Here is a 20574-nt window from a genome sequence, read left to right on the forward strand (position 1 = left end):
TGTAGTATTTTTGAAGCAGATATTTTTAGCAAAACATGTGGTTGTTTTAATATATCATTTTTGATTTGTTTCTTATTTTTAATTTTAATCATTGATTTTCGTTTTATTTTAAGCTTTGCAAGGATTGTACAAATAGAAATAACGTGAGATCAGTCTCCTTTAAGTTTTGCATATTATTATCATTTTTCTTTATCAAGATTAGGGGAACTTGTTATCAATTTTGTGGATAGAAGAAAATGAAAGTGTTCTCAGTTTTGTAGATAGAAGAAATGAAACAGAAAAGAGAGGGGGAGAGAAAAAAGAGGATAAGAAAATGGAAGAGATTGAACTGGTAAACAAAACTTTCGGTATTAAACATTTTATTCACAGGGGCATTATAGGAAATGGCTTGAAAATGTGTTGGAAGTAGTAAAAAGGGTTGTGGAAATATCACCACCCTAAAAGGAATATTTTTTGTGCTCTGAACTTTATCACGTTTTCAAATCAATTCGACTTGCTAATAAATAAAAAAATTAAAGCAAGTTGCAACAAATTTCAACCCAACCCATGAGACTCAAAAGTCAAGCTTCTATCTTTGACCAATCTGAAAGTGATATATCCACTTAAACCATAGTAAATAAAACATATATATATATATATATATATATATATATATATATATATATATATATATATATATATATATATTGTATTGTATCCATATATTATGTATGCTTATACTTTTTAACAGTCATAAATAACGTGCAACATAAAGAACAATAGATAAAAAGGCTGAGCTATACAAATCATCACCCTAAACCAATTTATGGACGGTATGCAAAACTATATCTATACTGCAAAAAACCCAAATCAGAATCAGATCAAAAGTCACCTAACAGCACATCAATTTTGATTATGTTTATTGATTCCATATCTTTTCTATTTAGATTGATTTTTTTTTTTTTTTTTTTTTTTTTTTGCAAGTCATCCAATAAAATAAAAAATTAGACAATAGATCTCAGAATCAGTAGACAATTCGACTCCTAACATTGTTCGTCGCTAGGAAAAAAAGCAAGCTTACGAAACATGATTGATCCTAAGAAACCCAACAAAGATCAGATAACTGATCAACAGGTCAGCAAAGAGAGAGTCATGAACCGGATGACGTGGCATAATAAGGCAAGTAAATATCACCCAGAAAAAAAAAAACAAAACATCTTTTTTATAGTCACGATGACGAGTGCTTTACAAAAATAAAATAAAAAGAACAAATATAGAATGCACAAGAATCGTTTTACCATCCAAAATGACATGTTTGATAGAAAGTGCAGGTATCTAAAAACGGACAAGTTTTAAATTGCAAGCGATTATTATGATGCTGAAAAAGTACACATGTCTATCTCTCTAATCTTCCATGTGTATGTAAGATGACACTGCATGTTCAACATAGTACACCACTAGCACAACCTTTGGGAGGTCTTTATTGAAGAGGCTTTGCACCCGGAATAGGACTAATGCAGATCCAGAAGAATGGGTCTGGGCTTTCGAAAAGATGAATATGCAAAGGGTAAGGTAAAGAGAAAGTCTTTTGAACAACCAACCTGACATAAGGATTCTAGCTCTGAAAAAGAAATTGCATCCCTAAAATATGAAAATTGAAATATTTAACAATGATATGATATTTCTTTTTTTTAACTCTTCCCCCCTGTTGAGATCGGGTAAAATAATGTTTAGATATACATGCCTAACACATCATTTATTTATGTACAACAAACACGAATGATTTCCTATCTTTTCGACAAACTGCATTCATGTGTCAATCTTTGTTTTGAAAACAAACTTTAAGGTGTTAAGGTCACAGAAGCCAAAGCGATGGTTTCATGTCCATAAAGCGCCAAAAATTCACAAATATCTATCAATTCTGTAAACATAAAGTAATTCATACTTTCATGAATGTTGCTATCCTAAACAAAAACCAGCATGGTAGTAGCATATATTGGAACAATTCAGAGCGGCAATCATTGAAATTTGTGGTATTAACTAATTGACGTAAAAGAATATTAATCAAATAAAGACATTATTTACTATACTGAAAGCAGAACCAACTTATGTGATCTACCAAAAAAATAAAAATACAGAAAGAACTCTATAAATTTAAGCGTTTCCGTGTCACCATTATTTAAAACACGAAATGCTGACTTCAGAGGTCAAACCCTTGTTTCATTTTCTTTACGGTACAGTCTTTAGTCAAAGAAAACTCCCCAACAAAAACCCATTTCATGGCCTACTTGAAATACATTTAAGGAGCACATTTTTTATACTAAAAAATCCATCAAGGCTGAAATACCCACAAAATCCTACTTAACATAATTAGATTAACCTCATATGTTTCCACTCTAACGGCCCTTTTTCCTATCTTGATATCTTCGAAATTAAGAAACATTCTAATGCCTCGTCTTAATCTAGCATAGCATTCCCTTTTTTTACTTAGAGTGACCCTAAATCCCTAATGACGACGGGCACATATCATATCATATCAGATTAATAAACGTATGACAGTGTTTTCACAAAAAAAACATATAAGAACACAACTCGCAGAGTTTACAAATGGATGGAAGGATAATGTTTCAACAGTACTGAGTAATCAATGTCGAAATTATAGATCAACAAGTATATCATGGAAGTTAGAATAAAAAAAATTAAATGCTCAGATACCAAATAATACAGCTATTTAGCTGAAATACCATGATTCTTGTAATATACCTCCCCAATAATTTATTGTAAATTTTTGGGGCGTCAACTTCACATTATAATTAATCAGCCTTGGCTGCAGATACAGCAAATTTGTCCCAAGTGAATAGTGATAAGATATATCTTATACCAAGCAAAACAATAATGGTTCTTATATATAATTCTAAATCAATTTTAGTAGGATTATGAAAAAATGTGGTAAAAAATGTCAATAGCACGATTATGAAGGAGTCAGCTCCACCCTTTTGTGTAGATATGAGAGTAATTAACCAGTAATCTATTAGAACATCTGGACTTATGTTCTTGATGGTAAATGCTATATAGGTGAAAAGGAGATATTTTATATTAATCAAAGTAATCACCATGACCATATGTAAGAATTGAGGAGATTAAACTATCTCAAACATTAACTAAAGATGCAGATATAAAAGCATACTTTTTACATCCAAACACTAAATTAAATGTACGCCGTGTTCAACATTGACATATGAATATATAGAGGTAACTCACTTTGATTTTCAAATTATATATGTGAAATCAAGTGGAAAGTGGTAATACAAACGAATACAGATACAGAAGGCAATGTTAGTGAGTACTAAAATATAACGGCAAAGTAAAGCAAAAGATTAGAAAATTCAAAATCCCCCGAAAATAATCAGCGGAGTAATAGCCAAAATCAATGGAAATCAAAAACCAATAGTCAAAGAAAGCACCTTGACATATGTAACCTAATATTATGACAGGGAACAATAATCTGACAGCATCTTGGGTGACATTTTAACATAATCTAGTCACCTGGTAACCAAGCTTGCAACAAAGAGCATGTGTTACCCAATTAAAACTTACGCTTAAAGGTTGCATAAGCACTAGTAAGTAGTAACTAAGTCAAATCTCATAATTTGCGCTTCTACCATCACAATCCACGAGGGCCTCTAAGTCATATCATTTACTAAAGGAGAAAAAAACAGTATGGCCTTATAGAGCTATAGCTTAGTCAATTTATTAACCATTTGCGGCACCAGACTCGTATGAAACAACCTAGTTATGCCTTAAACTGGTCCTTAATGACCAACTCATATCAAAACTTAGAACGTGACCAACTTTCCATTCTGTTGTAAAATTCCGAACACTGAACGATGCAAAACAATTAACAATATAAAATACGAAATAACCATGTATTATCACCAAACCAGTACAAAAAACATATCGCATACAACACAAATCAAAGATGCAAATTCAAAATTAATTCCTTCTTGAACAACCGTAACATATGACAGAAGTATATGAATGACAAAAGCAAAAACCTTTCAATAGTATAAGGTAAACGAATTCACACGGACCTCATCAGTCAAGATCTTCTTCTCTAGCCTCTTCACGACCACTCCCCTGGTTACTTGTCTCAGCATTTGTACCAAACCCTGTGAATGGCCAAGGCAAATTGATCCTAAACCTCCTCTCCAAAGTCCTTGGTGTCAAAGGATTACCCTGGGAACCACCACCGCCAGCCGCCACACCACCGCCGCCGACATCAGTATGCGAAGTCTGGGTAGACCTATTCTCATAATCTGGATCATCTGTAGGCAACTCAAACCGACAAACCGGGCACGAATTATGCAACTCCAACCACGGCAAGATACAATCAGGGTGATATATATGCTTACAAGGCAACTGTTTGGCTTCCTCATCAAGTTCAAAACTATCTTTACAAACCGCACAATCCGAATAATCTGATTCCATCAATTCCTTACTAATCTTGATACTTGGAAGCTTTTCAACTTCCGATTTCGCAGCAGGCGGTGTACCATACCGATTAGGATCATTCTCAGCAAGCTGCTGAATCAACTGTTCTAATCCAGGACCAACAAAATAATCACCTAAATTTGAAGGAAGTTGAAACGACGACGGATCACCACCACCGCCGCCGCCTGTCTGATTCTCAATCACAAACTGTATATTCGCACCACCTGCTCGTAATGTATTCAAGTAATTCTGAAGAAAAGCAAACGGATTAAACTCACCAGGACTCTGAGCACCGCCAGGCCGCGACATCGGGCCACCGAATAACGCGGATAGATCGTTAAGGTTTTGAAATTCGCCACCGCCACCGCCGCCTTCACCGGTACGGGAGGCTGTGGAGAAGGCGATAGGGAAGCCGGAAGAGAATGAGTTAAACGGAGAAGAATCATCGAACGGGAGGAATGGATTTGGGAGAAATGAGTTGGTGTTGGAGTTAGGGTTAGGGTTAGGGTTTTCGTATTCTTCGAGGAATCCACCGTTACAATCAGGGCAGACGAGTTCTGATGAAGGATCAGGGGCAGGTGTAATTGAGACCGTACGATTACACTGGTAGCAGAAATAAAGCTGCGGGCCTGTGCCGCCGCCGGAGTTATTACCACCGCCACCACCACCGCTGTAGACTCGTGATGACATTTTTTTTTATTAAAGAAAATTAAAAAGAAAAAAAAAAGGTTTCACGCAGGTGGTTAGTTGTTGGCTTTTAAAGCGCCAGGGTTGTGTTGTGGGTAAACAAGTTGGCTCTCCTTCTAGATAGTTCACATTACTATTGAATGTTAAATCATTAAGGGTGCGCTTGGTTTAAGAAATGGGAATTGATTCGTACACCACCTCAAATTTGCCATACAACGCCAAATAAATTATTTGGACATTTATACCCTTCATTTGGTGGTGTATGACAAATTTGATAGTGTAAAAGAAAGGGTAAAAATGTCTAAATAATTAATTTGGTGGTGTATGGCAAATTTGAAGTGGTGTACGGATCGACCCCTTAAGAAATAGAATAGGGAATGGAAGTATTCCCATTATATTATTGTTGCTTGATAAGTATGTGGTAATGATATTTATTTAATTACTATATGGGTTTGGCTAAAGAATGCTTAAGGGCACATGATAAACGCATTAAATGAAGTATAATTTTCCAAAGTTAATGTGAATCTTAATTAATAGTAATGTATAAATGGAAATAAAATGAGTTCAATAAATGAAATTTGAATTATATATGAAAACATTGAGTGTATTTAATCACCCTTATCTTATGCCCTTAGAGCACAAGATAGCCAAACACTTACTATATAATGACTTAAATTAACCACTGCAATGCAAAATCCTACGAGTGGCAAGAAATATGATTTATAAATGCATATGTTTACAGAATAAGTAAACAATAATTCTAAATCAACTAATAATGTAAGCAATAAGGATACACAAATTACACATCACGCCAACTGTTTGGTATTTCTTACAAAACTTCATCACTTGACATCACAGACATTATATTTTATTAAACTCCAATGATAAAACATTCTCTGTTAGTATTATCAGATTTTTTCTATTAACAAATTAATCACTTTTACATATTTTCTAACAACAAAAATCACAAACAACCCTAATAATTAATTTTTCAAAATTAAAAATAAAAATAACTTAGTAAAAGATCGTAAGATATACGTAAATGATCTGTTGACTTACTTACTTTCTAGCAGTATTAGGTATTATTAAAAGAAGAGAAAAATTGAAGAATGAATTTTACTTTAATCTAAGTTATGATAAGCAATGAGATTAAAAAGGTGGGAAGTTGAAAAAAAAAAAGGAAAATAGTAAAGATGATAGGGAGTAAAAAAGAGGGGAGGAGAAAAACTTGTGGAACGATCATTCCCCTCATTTTTGGGGTTAATGACTCATTATCCACTTTAATGCAATGGAGAATCTCATTATAGAGTACCAAGCAACAACATTTATTATCATTCCTATTCCTTATAGTTCATTCCTCCCAACCAAGCACACCCTAAGTATTAAAGTATTAAGCGTGTTTTTTGAAATCTGAATAACAAATGATGATAAATAATTCAGAGCTGAAATTATTCCTTAACTATAAGCGTTTAAATTTTGTGTAATTTGCTCTTTAAATTATACCAACAACACTTATCAAATAACCATATTGTAGTTTTTATTCTCGTCAAGTGTTAATAAAGTGATTTTACATCATTCACAATATCCGTTAACAATGATTATTAAACAAACTATTTTCTTCAGAATTAATTTCATTCAACACCTTTGAATCATTTAGATTATGAATCATTTAACGCTAAATTATTATTATCAAACGCACCATAAGTTTTGATACCTACTCGTATTTTAGAATTATTATATGTAATTTTCTAAACATAATGCAATGGCTATATTCAGTATATTAAAACATACGTTGATTATTTATAACTTGCTAATAACTACCTTACTAACATTATGTACTACGGTATCATTTAAACTTACTTTATTTTTTAAGCATAGCTATTAAAGTTATATTTAGAAACCTTAAGAATTAATATGTTTGTAAATATTGAAATATAAATAAATTTGGTCGAATCATATATGGATTTTGTTAATGTCAATCTTTAAGGATGTGTTATAACATGTTTTACATTAAAATTAATTACTTCCTATTATTTTTATGTCATGTATAATGTTGGAAAAACTTGATGAAAAATGCGTGTTTTCACCAAACTTTGGACACAAATAATTATATGATCGAGTGACATATAATAGTAATTATTTAGTGTGTTTTGTAGTCCTTGACAAGGACTTTAAAACGAGTTAAGGAGTGTTCAAAACGGATTAAATGTGAATGAGATATCGAATCTCAAAGTTGCTAGTTTGGTGCAAAAATAACTTGGCAAATAAGTTATGTGGTATTTGTCTCACATCGATTGTGGGAGCAAACCTAAGGTTATAGTCTTCATTATAAATAAAGCCTTAGGCTTTGTAGAAAGATACACCAATAATTGTATAAGCATTCTTGTACAATATGAGTTTTCCTCTCAGCCGCAGCAAGGTCTCCCCGTTCCGGTTACCTTTCAGGCAAGTGTTCAAGTCCGGCAGTACGCTGCTTAGGACCGGTGTACCCTGGGAACAGACGTCGAATCTGTTTAAGGGAATTGTGTCAAACACAAGCCCGGTTCAACCTTTCAATTCGGTTAGATCGTCAAATCGGTTAGATCGTTCTAACTTTTTCCGTTCTTAATATGATTATTTATTATACATATTGTCTATCTGATTATTACGTTTGTGATGATATGTATAATTGTTTCAGTTTCGTATATATTTTTCCTACAAACTTAAACAGATTCGTTTTACGAAACTGAGTTTATGATTAGATATCACGTTTTAAGCTGATTGTTAAATACATGCGTACTGTTTGTTTGTGTTGACCAGATCATAAAGTGAAACTTTATACGTATTAACTAATTGTTACTAGCTTGCTATTCAACGATTTGTACACATGCTGAATTATTGTTGATGCTATAAGAAATTGGGACGATTTTTGTATTAATTTGCTGAATATTATTCTGAATTGATCTTTCAAATACAGACTGAATTAATTTAAAGTCAGTCAAGTTAAAGTGTTTCGACTAATTTATGTTGGTATCTATGGATTATATATAGCGTATATGATCTGAGTATTGATATTGATTATATTTAGTTTCTATAATAATAAAGATAAAGATAATGATAATGATAAATGATAATGATATCTTTATATATTAATGTCATAAAATTCAATTTGCGGCTTATATACTTCAGTTTAATGGATTGCCATTATCTTTTATTGATGTTTTATGGGGTACATTATAATCTATGTGTGCTAACTTATTCTGATAATATGTATTCATTATCTTATGAGTTGAATAATTGGCTGAAATTATGATTATCATGACGTGTGTATGAAAACGTTTATGCCGATTTTAAAGACACATATTGTGCGTGAAAGTTTAATGTATATTATATTATTGCCTTAATTATGTTGAACTTTATGAGCATGCCCATAGAAAATATATGATTTATTTAATCTGCTTATATTAAGATGTAATATATAAATTCTGTAAATAGTCCCTGTTTTGAAATAAACCGAATTGTTTACTATTTGCGATGTAAATTGGTTTTGGTGTGCTATGCACAATTGATATTATGGTTAGTATTTAATTATACGAATATTGTTTGTAAATCGTTGTTGACGAAACATATTCGAACTATTAAATGCCCATTGTGATTATATGAATATCTTTATGTTGAGATATATCTCTATATCTATTACAGTATTATACTCCGGATCTATTATGATTATAGATATCAAGAGTCTATTATGATAATATATCCATGTAAATAAGAATTGGCGATTATAGTTGTTTATACATCTATATAAATGTCATTGATCTGCTACATATATAATTTATGTTAGTGTTGAGTATGCACGAACTTTATTTAATTAATAAATGTGACTATTAATTATTATTTATAAGTTCGGAATTGTTATTAATAATTGTTGAGATTAATTTTCGAGTTGAATATCGCTCCCGAGCACTCACCCGATCATATATTTGTTGCAACGGTACCACCGTTGCTGAATGCGGTTCTTTCTCATGTTGAGAAACTCGAAAAGTTCACTCCGTGAACTTTAAACGTTGGCAGTAAAAGATGTTCTTTTAGCTGACCACGCTGAACCTTGCGAGGTTCTTGGCAGAACCTTGCGAGGTTCTTGGCAGAACCTTGCGAGGTTCTTGGCTGAACCATGCGAGGTTCTCGGCTTTGGCTGAACCTTGCGAGGTTCTCGGCTGAACCTTGCGAGGTTCTCGACTGAACCTTGCGAGGTTCTCAGCTGAACCTTGCGAGGTTCTCGACTGAACCTTGCGAGGTTCTTGGTTGAACCGCTTCCCAAGTTAATGAAAGGGAAGATGATGCTTAAATTGTGAGTGCGGTTCAGGCTTGGAATCTTTCGGATTCATTGTGTCGCAACTATGTCTTGAATGACATGGTCGATTTGTTCGATAATGTGTGATCGAACAGTTTTTGGTCCGTTTCTGGACTGTTTTTGATCATGACTTTGAACAGGTTTCGGAATGTTTCCGAACTGTTTTCCGGACTGTTTTCGGACTATTTTACGATACGTTCCAAACAGTAATCGAAACTGGTTATGGATTGTCTTTGGGACAACACTGAGACAGTTTTAAACTGTTGTTGGACTGGTTTAAACTTGTTAGTTTAACAGTTGGGCTTTATCATGTGTGATTTACATTTTTGTGTTTAAACCCGTTTGGTTAACCCAAATAGTTTTAACTATTTGGTTTAAGCGGTTGGGTTTAAACCTGTTCGGTTTACCCGTTTAGGTTGAAACCTGTTTGTTTTACCTATTTGGTTGAAACCTGATTGGTTAACCTGGTTGAGTTGAAACCTGCTTAGTTTAACTCAGTTTGTTCACGATAAATTGGAACTTTAATTTTGGGTTGAAAACTCAAATTAGTTCAGTTCATGTACCTGTTGTTTTGTTTAACAACTTAGCAACTGAAACAACTTGTTTTGTTGAAACAGTTTAGTTCAGTTTAAATTTCAGATGATCTCTGAAGTTAATTTGGTTTGTTCTAATATCAAGGGATGGTGAACTTATACCAGGGTTATTATAACAACCCTCACATTTTCATACATGAATTGATTAATTTGCCCCTAGGGTTGTTATCCATACGTAATATATGATTAAATTCGATGTTGATTAAATATTTATTTTTAGTCGACACATTTTGTTAACTAAAGTTTACACTAATTATATAAAATAGCTTCAGTTAATATTAATATTAATGTGTATTATATATAAAACTATAAGTAACATAATAATTAATTAAATGATAAGTTATTTTTATCATTTTTTATATTTTTAACTAAAAAAAAAATAAGATTTTTTTTTATAAATTAAATAATGAGCCCATGAATTTTGACTAAATATTTTCAAAGACAAAAACTTATTAAAAACATTTTTAACATGTTTTCTTTTCTTTTTTTCAAAATTGGCACCTTTATTTTATTATATTTTTTTTCTTTTCACCAACCATTTTTACCTATAAATACCAACATAAAACTCATATATTTTTTCACACAACTCCTAAATATTTCTCTCCAAATTTTGAAGAAATTTGAGGTACTTTCTTTTCCTTCTTTTTATTTCATTTCTTTCTTTCGGTTTACATAAAATAATATATAAATCGGATTAAATAGTTATAAATCATTAAAATTAGTAAAAATAATTTTTACAGATTCTATTAATCACATATAAGTTATTAAATTTGAAATATTAATTTATATGTTGTTCTATATATTTATTTTTATTTTTGTTTCGGTTAGTATATATATATACTATAAATTAATAAAAATTAGTATATGTACTTAAAAACTGGAAAAAAAATATTTTCATAACTTTAAATTAACATAAAAAGAATATTAGAATTGAAATCAAAATTTATTTACTATTTTATATATATATATTCTATATTTTAATCAAAACCACTATATATATATATATATATATATATATATATATATATATATATATATATATATATATATATATATATATATATATATATATATATATATATATATATATATATATATAATAGATATAAATGATATAAAATATTAAGATCAGTAAGAATTGTACAAAAATTAGTTGGAACTGTTAAGGAACATGTGAAAATGATTTTTAGAATTTTTAGAATATTATTTATATTTAATTACGAATTACTTATTAATTAAACACAAAAACTATGAAAAATTTGTAATAAAATATTAAACAGTAATAAAAATAATTATAATTTTTTTTTGAGATTACTATACTTTTATAAACAAGCGAAAATTATAAAAATTAAATAAATGGGTCGATTAGTATTTAAATAGAATTTACTTTTGCATTATTCTAAACCGAGAGAAATAATAAAGAAAATACAAAATAAATACAAACGTCTATTAAATCTATTTTTATAAAAATTTTATATGATTAGTAGCATCACTAGATACTGTAAAAAAAATATAAAAATTAATTTTAAATTGTTTTTCCTATTTACTTAATTATAGGCCGATTAGAATGGTTAAATAATTATAAAATATTAAATAAATAATATTTTGATATAAAATTTGATTTAATAATTTTTATAACATTTTTACAGAATATAGAACCTGTAAAAAATATAAAATTATTTATTTAGGTCGATTTGATATTTATTACCTAATTAATTTTGATTTAATCTAAACCAAGAACATATGCAAAGAAAAATGAAAATAAATATAAAAACTTGGAAAAATTATTTTTGTAAATATTTCTCCTGATTCATATACCTAACTAGAGTTATAAAAATTATGAACATAATTTTTAGGTGACTAATGGAATTAATCAACAAATTAAATCGTATATGTATATAATTCGACTAAACTAATTAAATACATATAAATACATTAATATTATATTGTTACTATTATTATAAAACATCAAAATAATACTTATAATAACTAATTAATACTTTCCCTATTATACATACATATACTTTATTAATTCATAAAATACAATAATATATATAATAATAAACCTAAACTTATATACACTTAAATAAATAATAAAGATAATCGAATTATTAATACGATAACAATAAACTTATTAATATCATATTATTAATACATAAACATGTCGTATTTCTATACTCACATAATGGATGAAGATTATGATCAAAAGATAACGTATGACTTATACGAACTCACCGCTATTTACGGTAAAGTGGATGATGTCTAGGTTGCCATAATGGGAATAAGGTTTTGGATTAAACGAAAGGTTGTAGACTTATAGTCCAACTGAAAGTTCCTGACCCCCGGTTACATCTGGTCATCCCGACTTACTTAATAGCAACGAAGTTTGGACAAAGATGTACAACGTCTTAATGTGGAGGATTATAACCCAAACTTTCTAAAACTATAAACCTGCTTTAAATGGAAATTTTTCAAAAGTAGAAACTCTTACTATAAATTGTCACTATTAATATAATCTTTATATTAATAAACATACTTTTTGTCTGTTAGAACATAACTGACTAAACGTCATATCTCTAGGTTGAGATCTCCGTTACTTACTTCCGTCATTTCTTTTCTTTGTGGATTATCTTCAACTGCTATTTAAGGTGAACTTCATAGCCCCACTTTTTACTGTTTCATAACTATTTTATAAATTTTAGGGTGAGACACATGCTTGCTTTATAACTGTTTTACGCTTAGACACAAGTACTAAATTGTTAACTATGCTGTCATGCTTTGATTCATGCTAAATCCCTACCGTAATATCGTTAATTGCTACGTTTAAATGCAAACTTAATTATTGTGAATAGGCCTGTTGAGAGTAACGTCTCTAACCATTCGACCGTTGGTCTTTGGTTACATAATAATGATTCCACGACACTGACAGTACAAGGTGTCATAGGGTAAATTGTTTAGTCGCGATATTACAAACTACAGCAACACTTTTAGATTGATATATCTATATTGATCAACTTTAAACTAAATCTTGTGGTTTAAAACTTTGGATATTATTTATAAACCTATGAATTTCACTCAACCTTTTTGGTTGACACTTTAAGCATGTTTTGTCTCAGGTGATGATTGAGCTAGCTGCTACTTGCTTCTAGATGATTGATGTATGCTTTGCTGCTTGCATGAAGTCCATCATTCATATTTATCATGTTATTTAGACATTTCCCATTTACTGTACTCTTATGATGTAAAACTTTGAATAATGCTTCCGCTGTTTATTTAATAAATAAAACGTCTCATTTAGAGTCGTTCTCGCTTATACACTTATGTTATGATATTAGTTAGTCACAGGTCCCCCTGGTTCCATTTAGGGGGGTGTGACAGATTGGTATCAGAGCAGGATTGTTATAGAGAACCAGGATTGCATTTTATTTGTGCCTTATGTGCTAGTTAGGGTACCTTAGCAATCTTTAGGACTATAACCTTTCATGCCTTAGTTTTAAGTGCTTTTCCATTATATCTTACCTCGTGCTTTTATGTCATCCTTAGAATCATTCTAGTTCTCTTTTCTTCTTTCTTTTAGGATGCCTAACCATAATCCGATCATCATCTCTGACTCCGAAACTGAAGGATCAGTCAAACGTAATCCGATCATCATCTCTGATTCTGAAACTGAAGGATCAGGTAAATCACCAACTTACGCACCTGCTACTCCACTTGCATCACCAGTTTATGTTCCGACTACACCGCCTGCATCACCAGTCTATATGCCCGCTACTCCACCATATTCACCACCTGTTGGAGAATCCCAAATTGATGCTGACTATGATGGGGATGATGATGAAGAAGAAATCTTGGAGGAAATTATTGAAGAAGAAGAAGAATCTGAACCCGAGAAGGAGTCTGAGCCCACTGTTGTCTTAGCTCCCTCTCAAAAGAGGAAGGAACCTGAGACACCTATTGTTGAAACCCCTAGTCCCTCCAAGAGACTTAAACACAACTAACTTAGTTATAAAAAAAAAAAAAAGTCAAGTGTTTTTCATATAAAGGCTTTGCCTACTCATCGTTTTCTGTGTAATAAGGATAATTTATCCATTCATTATTAATAAAAGTCAAGTGTTTGTTTTTAAAAATCTTGTCTTATCTCACCATATCTATATGTGTGTGTTGTGTGATTATTATGAATCATAATTGCAAACTTATATTTATAGCACCATAACTCTTCAATTAATACTTTATTTATGTATTGAAGAAAATGACTAGTGGTGCGCAAACAAACGACAACAACACTATTCCCAACATCACTCTCTCTGCCGAGCAATTTCAGATACTTTTAGCTGCCGCCAGGGCAACCACAGCAATGGCAACAACGGTCAACAGAATCTCCCCAAAACTTGTTCATACAAGGATTTCTCAAACTGCAAACCTCCAAGCTATAAAGGAACTGAGGGACCGGTTAAACTAACTCGGTGGTTCGAAAAACTTGAATCTATTTTTTGGTGTGCAATTGTGCTGATGTTGATCGCGTTAAGTTTGCTACAGGATCTTTATCTAGCGGTGCACTGACTTGGTGGACCGCATACTCTCAAACTGTGGACTTGATGCTGCAAATGCCATTCCATGGACTGTCCTAAAAAGAATGATGACAGACAAGTATTGTCCGAGAAATCAGGTTCAAAAAATGGAAAGTGAGTTCTGGGAACTCAAGGTGAAGGGTACTGACATTGAGGCTTATACCAACTGTTTCTTAGAGTTGGCTAAATTGTGCCCCGACATGGTACCTACAGAACACAAGAAGATTGAACATTATGTTGAAGGTCTGCCTGATGCGATTCAGGGTAATGTGATAGCTGCTGGTAAGGAGACCGTCGATGGTGTGATATTGATGGCTCAAAATTTGGTAATGGCGAAAAGAAGGAAGCTCGCCACTAATAAGCAAACTAAAGTAAAAGCTGCTGATAATAAAAGGAAGTTTGAGTCTGCTCAGAGTTCGGGTCAGGGTTCAAACAAAAGGGTTAGTGATGCTACAAAAAGTGGTTATATTGGAACAAAGCCGTTATGTAATCGCTGTGATAAGCATCATCATGGGAGGTGCACTGTCGAGTGCAGTAGGTGTAAGAAAATTGGCCACTTAGCCAAGAATTGTAAGGTTGTGCTGCCTGCAACCAACACTCCAGCTGCAAAGACTAATCCAACTGTGCCTACTTGTTACGGTTGTGGAGAAGTTGGGCATTTCAGAAACCAGTGCCCTAAGAACAAGACTGCAACAGCGGGTAATGCTAAGGGTAGAGCATTTGTCATGACTACCGAAGAGGCCCGTGAGGAAGATGAAGTTATAACGGGTACGTTCCTTGTTAACAATTGCTATGCTACTGTTTTATTCGATTCCGGTGCTGATAGAAGTTATGTGTCTACTGAATTTTGTGCCTTATTCACTGAAAAACCACAAGCCTTATAAATCAAGCGCCTTGTAGAAGTAGCAAACGGTAAGGTTATGAAAGTAGACAACATTTATAAAAATTGTGATCTGATTCTAGCCGACAAAAACTTTAAGATCAACTTACTGCGAGTCGAATTAGGAAGCTTTGATGTAGTTGTAGGGATGGATTGGCTAACCCCGTTGAGAGCTGCAATCATGTGTTATGATAAAACCATTAATATTCCTCTTGAGAATGGTGAAACCCTAATCATACAAGGAGAAAAAAGTGGTTCTAAACTTAATATCACCTCTTGTGTCAAAACCCGTAAATACCTGATGAAGGGGTATCAAGCCATCTTGGCTAATGTTAAGGAAGTCGAACCGGAAGAGAAACGAATTGAAGATGTTCCGGTGGTTAGAGAATTTCCTGAAGTTTTTCCTGAAGAACTCCTTGGTCTTCCACCTCAAAGACAAGTCAAGTTTCAAATCGATCTAACTCCCGGTGCTGCACCTATTGCAAAGGCACCATATCGACTAGCTCCATCCGAAATGAAAGAATTATCCATCCAACTACAAGAACTCTTAGAGAAAGGATTCATTCGTCCTAGCTCATCTCCATGGGGAGCACATGTTCTTTTTGTTAAGAAGAAAGATGGCACGTTGAGAATGTGTATTGATTACCGAGAACTCAACAAGTTAACTATCAAGAACCGTTATCCACTTCCGCGTATTGATGACCTATTTGACCAACTGCAAGGGTCAAGTATCTATTTGAAGATTGACCTTAGGTCAGTTTATCATCAGCTGAGAGTCAAGGAAACTGATGTTCCCAAGACTGCCTTTCGAACTCGTTACGGACATTACGAATTTCTTGTTATGCCTTTTGGTTTAACAAATGCACCTGCTGTATTCATGGATCTTATGAACCGTGTATGCAAACCTTATCTTGACAAATTCGTGATTGTTTTCATCGACGATATCTTAATCTATTCCAAGGACGAGCAAGAGCATGAACAACATCTACGTTTGATTTTAGAGCTCTTGAAGAGAGAACAACTGTATGCCAAGTTCTCCAAGTGTGAATTCTGGTTACAAACAGTTCAATTTCTTGGACATGTAGTTAATAGTGAAGGAATACATGTCGATCCAGCAAAAATCACTGCTATTCAGAACTGGAAAGTGCCTAAGAATGCGAAGCATATTCACCAATTTTTAGGACTTGCTGGTTATTACCGAAGATTTATCGAAGGATTTTCTATTCTGGCGAAACCTCTTACTAAGTTAACTCACAAGGGGAAGAAGTTTGAATGGTCTGAAGAACAAGAATCTGCATTTAAGATTTTAAAGGAGAAATTGACCACAGCCCCGATTCTATCTTTACCTGAAGGAGACGAGGATTTCATAGTTTATTGTGATGCCTCTAATCAAGGTTTCGGTTATGTATTGACGCAACGTCAAAAAGTTATTGCATACGCATCTAGACAACTTAAGAAACATGAGAAGAATTATACCACACATGACCTGGAGTTAGGAGCTGTGGTATTCGCTTTGAAGATATGGAGACATTACCTTTACGGAATTAAATTCACGGTGTTTACCGATCATAAAAGTCTTCAACATATCTTCGATCAGAAACAACTAAACATGAGGCAACGGCGATGGGTTGAACTACTAAACGACTATGATTGTGAGCTTAAGTACCATCCCGGTAAGGGAAATGTTGTTGCCGATGCTCTCAGTCGAAAGGAACGTAATAAACCTATTCGAGTCCGAGCTTTGAACATGGTTATTCAGACTAATCTTACAACTCGAATCCGCGAAGCACAACTTGAAGCATTGAAGGAAGAAAATGTCCAACTCGAGAGACTAAAAGGTCTTGAAAAGCAACTTGAACTCAAGGAAAACGGAACACGGTATTTTAATAACCGAATCTGGGTACCAACCTTTGGAAATCTTCGAGAACTAGTCTTGGATGAAGCACATAAGACTAGGTATTCTATTCACCCAGGCTCTAGTAAAATGTATCACGATGTGAAAGAGTTTTATTGGTGGCCTAATCTGAAATCTGATATTGCTGAGTATGTGAGCAAGTGTCTTACTTGTTTGAAAGTTAAGGCCGAGCATCAAAAGCCGTCTGGTTTACTTCAACAGCCAGATATTCCGCAGTGGAAGTGGGAATGTATCACTATGGACTTTATTACTAAATTGCCCAAGACTTCTAGTGGCAACGATACTATTTGGGTCATAGTGGATCGCCTTACTAAATCTGCACACTTTTTACCAATCAAGGAAACTGACAAGATGGAGAAATTGTCACAACTTTACATCAAAGAGAATGTCTCACGACATGGATGAAATGTCCCGTTCTTATTGATTAAAAACATTCCATATTAATTAATTTCGTTGCGAGGTTTTGACCTCTATATGAGACGTTTTTCAAAGACTGCATTCATTTTTAAAACAAACCATAACCTTTATTTCATAAATAAAGGTTTAAAAAGCTTTACGTAGATTATCAAATAATGATAATCTAAAATATCATGTTTACACACGACCATTACATAATAGTTTACAATACAAATATGTTACATCGAAATCAGTTTCTTGAATGCAGTTTTTACACAATATCATACAAACATGGACTCCAAATCTTGTCTTTATTTTAGTATGCAACAGCGGAAGCTCTTAGTATTCACTTGAGAATAAACATGCTTTAAACGTCAACAAAAATGTTAGTGAGTTATAGGTTTAACCTATATATATCAAATCGTAACAATAGACCACAAGATTTCATATTTCAATACTGATGTTATGCGAGGTGTATATAAAATAGTTATTAATTTTAGTAGAAAACACTATTAAATACGATACAATTTTACACAAGATATTTATTTATTTATAGAATGGATATACTTAAACCTTGCTACAACACTTATAGGCAGTGTACCTAATCGTACAGTAGTGTAGTTTTTAGTAAGTCCGGTTCGTTCCGCAGGGAAATCTTTAAACAAAGCGTAACGCTATATTAGTTTACTTTTATAAAAATACAAACATATATATAAGTAATATTATTATTATAAAGGGGGTTTTTACTATTTAATGACCGGTTTGTCGATTTTAAGACTTTAGTCGCAGTTAAAACCTAATGTAAAATATAAAATAAATACAAGACTTAAATTAAAGCGTAAAGTAAATAATGATAATGAAATTGCGAATAATAAAAGTGCGATAAAATAAAATTGCGATAATTAAAAAGTACGATAATTAAAAGTGCGATTAAATAACAATAAATAAAAGTGCGATAATTAGAAGTGCAATTAAATATAAAATAAAGGAAATTAAATATGAAATAAAAGAATTATGCTTATTTAAACTTCCGTAATCATGATGTTTGACGTGTTGATTTTAGTTTTATGCCCATGGGTTAATTGTCCTTTGTCCTGGATTATTTAATATGTCCGTCTGGTTTTTGTCCATAACAGTCCATCAGTCATAAATATAAAGTGCGAGTGTCCTTGTCAAATTATTATTATACCCGAAGTTAAATATTCCAACTAATTGGGGATTCGAATTGTAACAAGGTTTTAATACTTTGTTTAATGAATACACCAGGTTATCGACTGCGTGTAAACCAAGGTTTTACTACTTTGTTAACAATTACACCAATTACCCTTGAATGTAATTTCACCCCTGTTTTAATTATTCTAGTGGCTATTAATCCATTCCCGTGTCCGGTTAAATGAACGATTATTCGTACATATAAATACCCCGCCCATCGTGTCCGATCGAGTGTATATGGTAATTTATAGGGACGCCCAATTGTAAATCTTTATATTAACATTAACAAACTATCATTTAGTTAAACAAATATAAAGCCCATTAATAGCCCATAGTCTAATTTCCACAAGTGTCGTTCTTTTGTCCAAACCCCAATTATGGTACAAAGCCCAATTACCCAATTTTAGTAATTAGCCCAACATCATGATTACTTCGTTTTAAATAAGCATAATAATAACTTAGCTACGAGACATTAATATAAAAAGGTTGAACATAACTTACAATGATTAAAAATAGCGTAGCGTTACACGGACAGAATTTCGACTTACACCTTTACAACATTCGCTAACATACCCTTATTATTAGAATTATAATTAAAATTAAAATTAAAATATAAATTATATATATATATTTTACGTATATATGAGAGAAGAGAGAAAAAGATTATGAATTGTGATCAGAATTCGGTTGGCTTTATAGGGATTTTCGATTTTTGGGGCTCCGCGACTCGCGGTAAAATCCTCTTCAAACTCCGCGAGTCGCGGAGAATGAATTTACAGCTCACACCCTTAGAGTCTTTCTCTGCCGACGGTTTTATAATATATATATAATATATATATAATTAATATAATTAATTATATATTATATTATATTTATATGCCTAGTTAACTTGTAATTTTTAGTCCGTTGCGTCGAGCGTTAAGAGTTGACTCTGGTCCCGGTTCCGGATTTTCGAACGTCCTTGCGTACAATTTAATATCTTGTACTTTGCGTTTTGAATCTTGTACTCTTGTAATTTCGAGACGTTTCTTATCAATAATTGGAACCTTTTTGATTGTCTTTTGTACTTTTGAGCTTTTTGGTCGTTTGCGTCTTCAATTCGTCGAATCTGTCTTTTGTCTTCACCTTTTATTATTTAAACGAATATCACTTGTAAATAGAACAATTGCAACTAAAAGCTTGTCTTTCTTGAGGAATAATGCTATGAAATATATGTTCGTTTTTAGCATTATCAAATATTCCCACACTTGAGCGTTGCTTGTCCTCAAGCAATATTGTCTTGAAATACTAGAATCACTTCTTTATTCTTCACACTTTGTACATCAGTGATTTCTATACGGCGGTATAAACAATGGTAGTAACGATATGGTTTACAGTCCCACATGACTATAAAAATTTAGATCCATTAAGGAAATTGGATCTTTATGAAAACATTTGATCTTTTGAAATCTAGTTTTTACCCTAGATAAGTTTTCCGGAATAACCCTTTACCGGTGTTTGCAAAATATTTTTGTGGGTTT

At 32.4% G+C, this 20574-nt stretch overlaps 1 protein-coding gene across 1 annotated transcript; it reads right to left on the reverse strand.

The window, feature by feature from the left end:
• Window positions 1-3883: 3883 nt before the first annotated feature.
• LOC139892876 (E3 ubiquitin-protein ligase RING1-like) lies at window positions 3884-5206 on the reverse strand. Its single transcript, XM_071876001.1, has one exon. The coding sequence runs from the start codon at window positions 5158-5160 to the stop codon at window positions 4075-4077; it is 1086 nt and encodes a 361-aa protein (XP_071732102.1). The 5' UTR covers window positions 5161-5206; the 3' UTR covers window positions 3884-4074.
• Window positions 5207-20574: the final 15368 nt, after the last annotated feature.

The sequence above is a fragment of the Rutidosis leptorrhynchoides genome, chromosome 2, assembly GCF_046630445.1.
Source record: "Rutidosis leptorrhynchoides isolate AG116_Rl617_1_P2 chromosome 2, CSIRO_AGI_Rlap_v1, whole genome shotgun sequence".
NCBI lineage: Eukaryota > Viridiplantae > Streptophyta > Magnoliopsida > Asterales > Asteraceae > Rutidosis > Rutidosis leptorrhynchoides.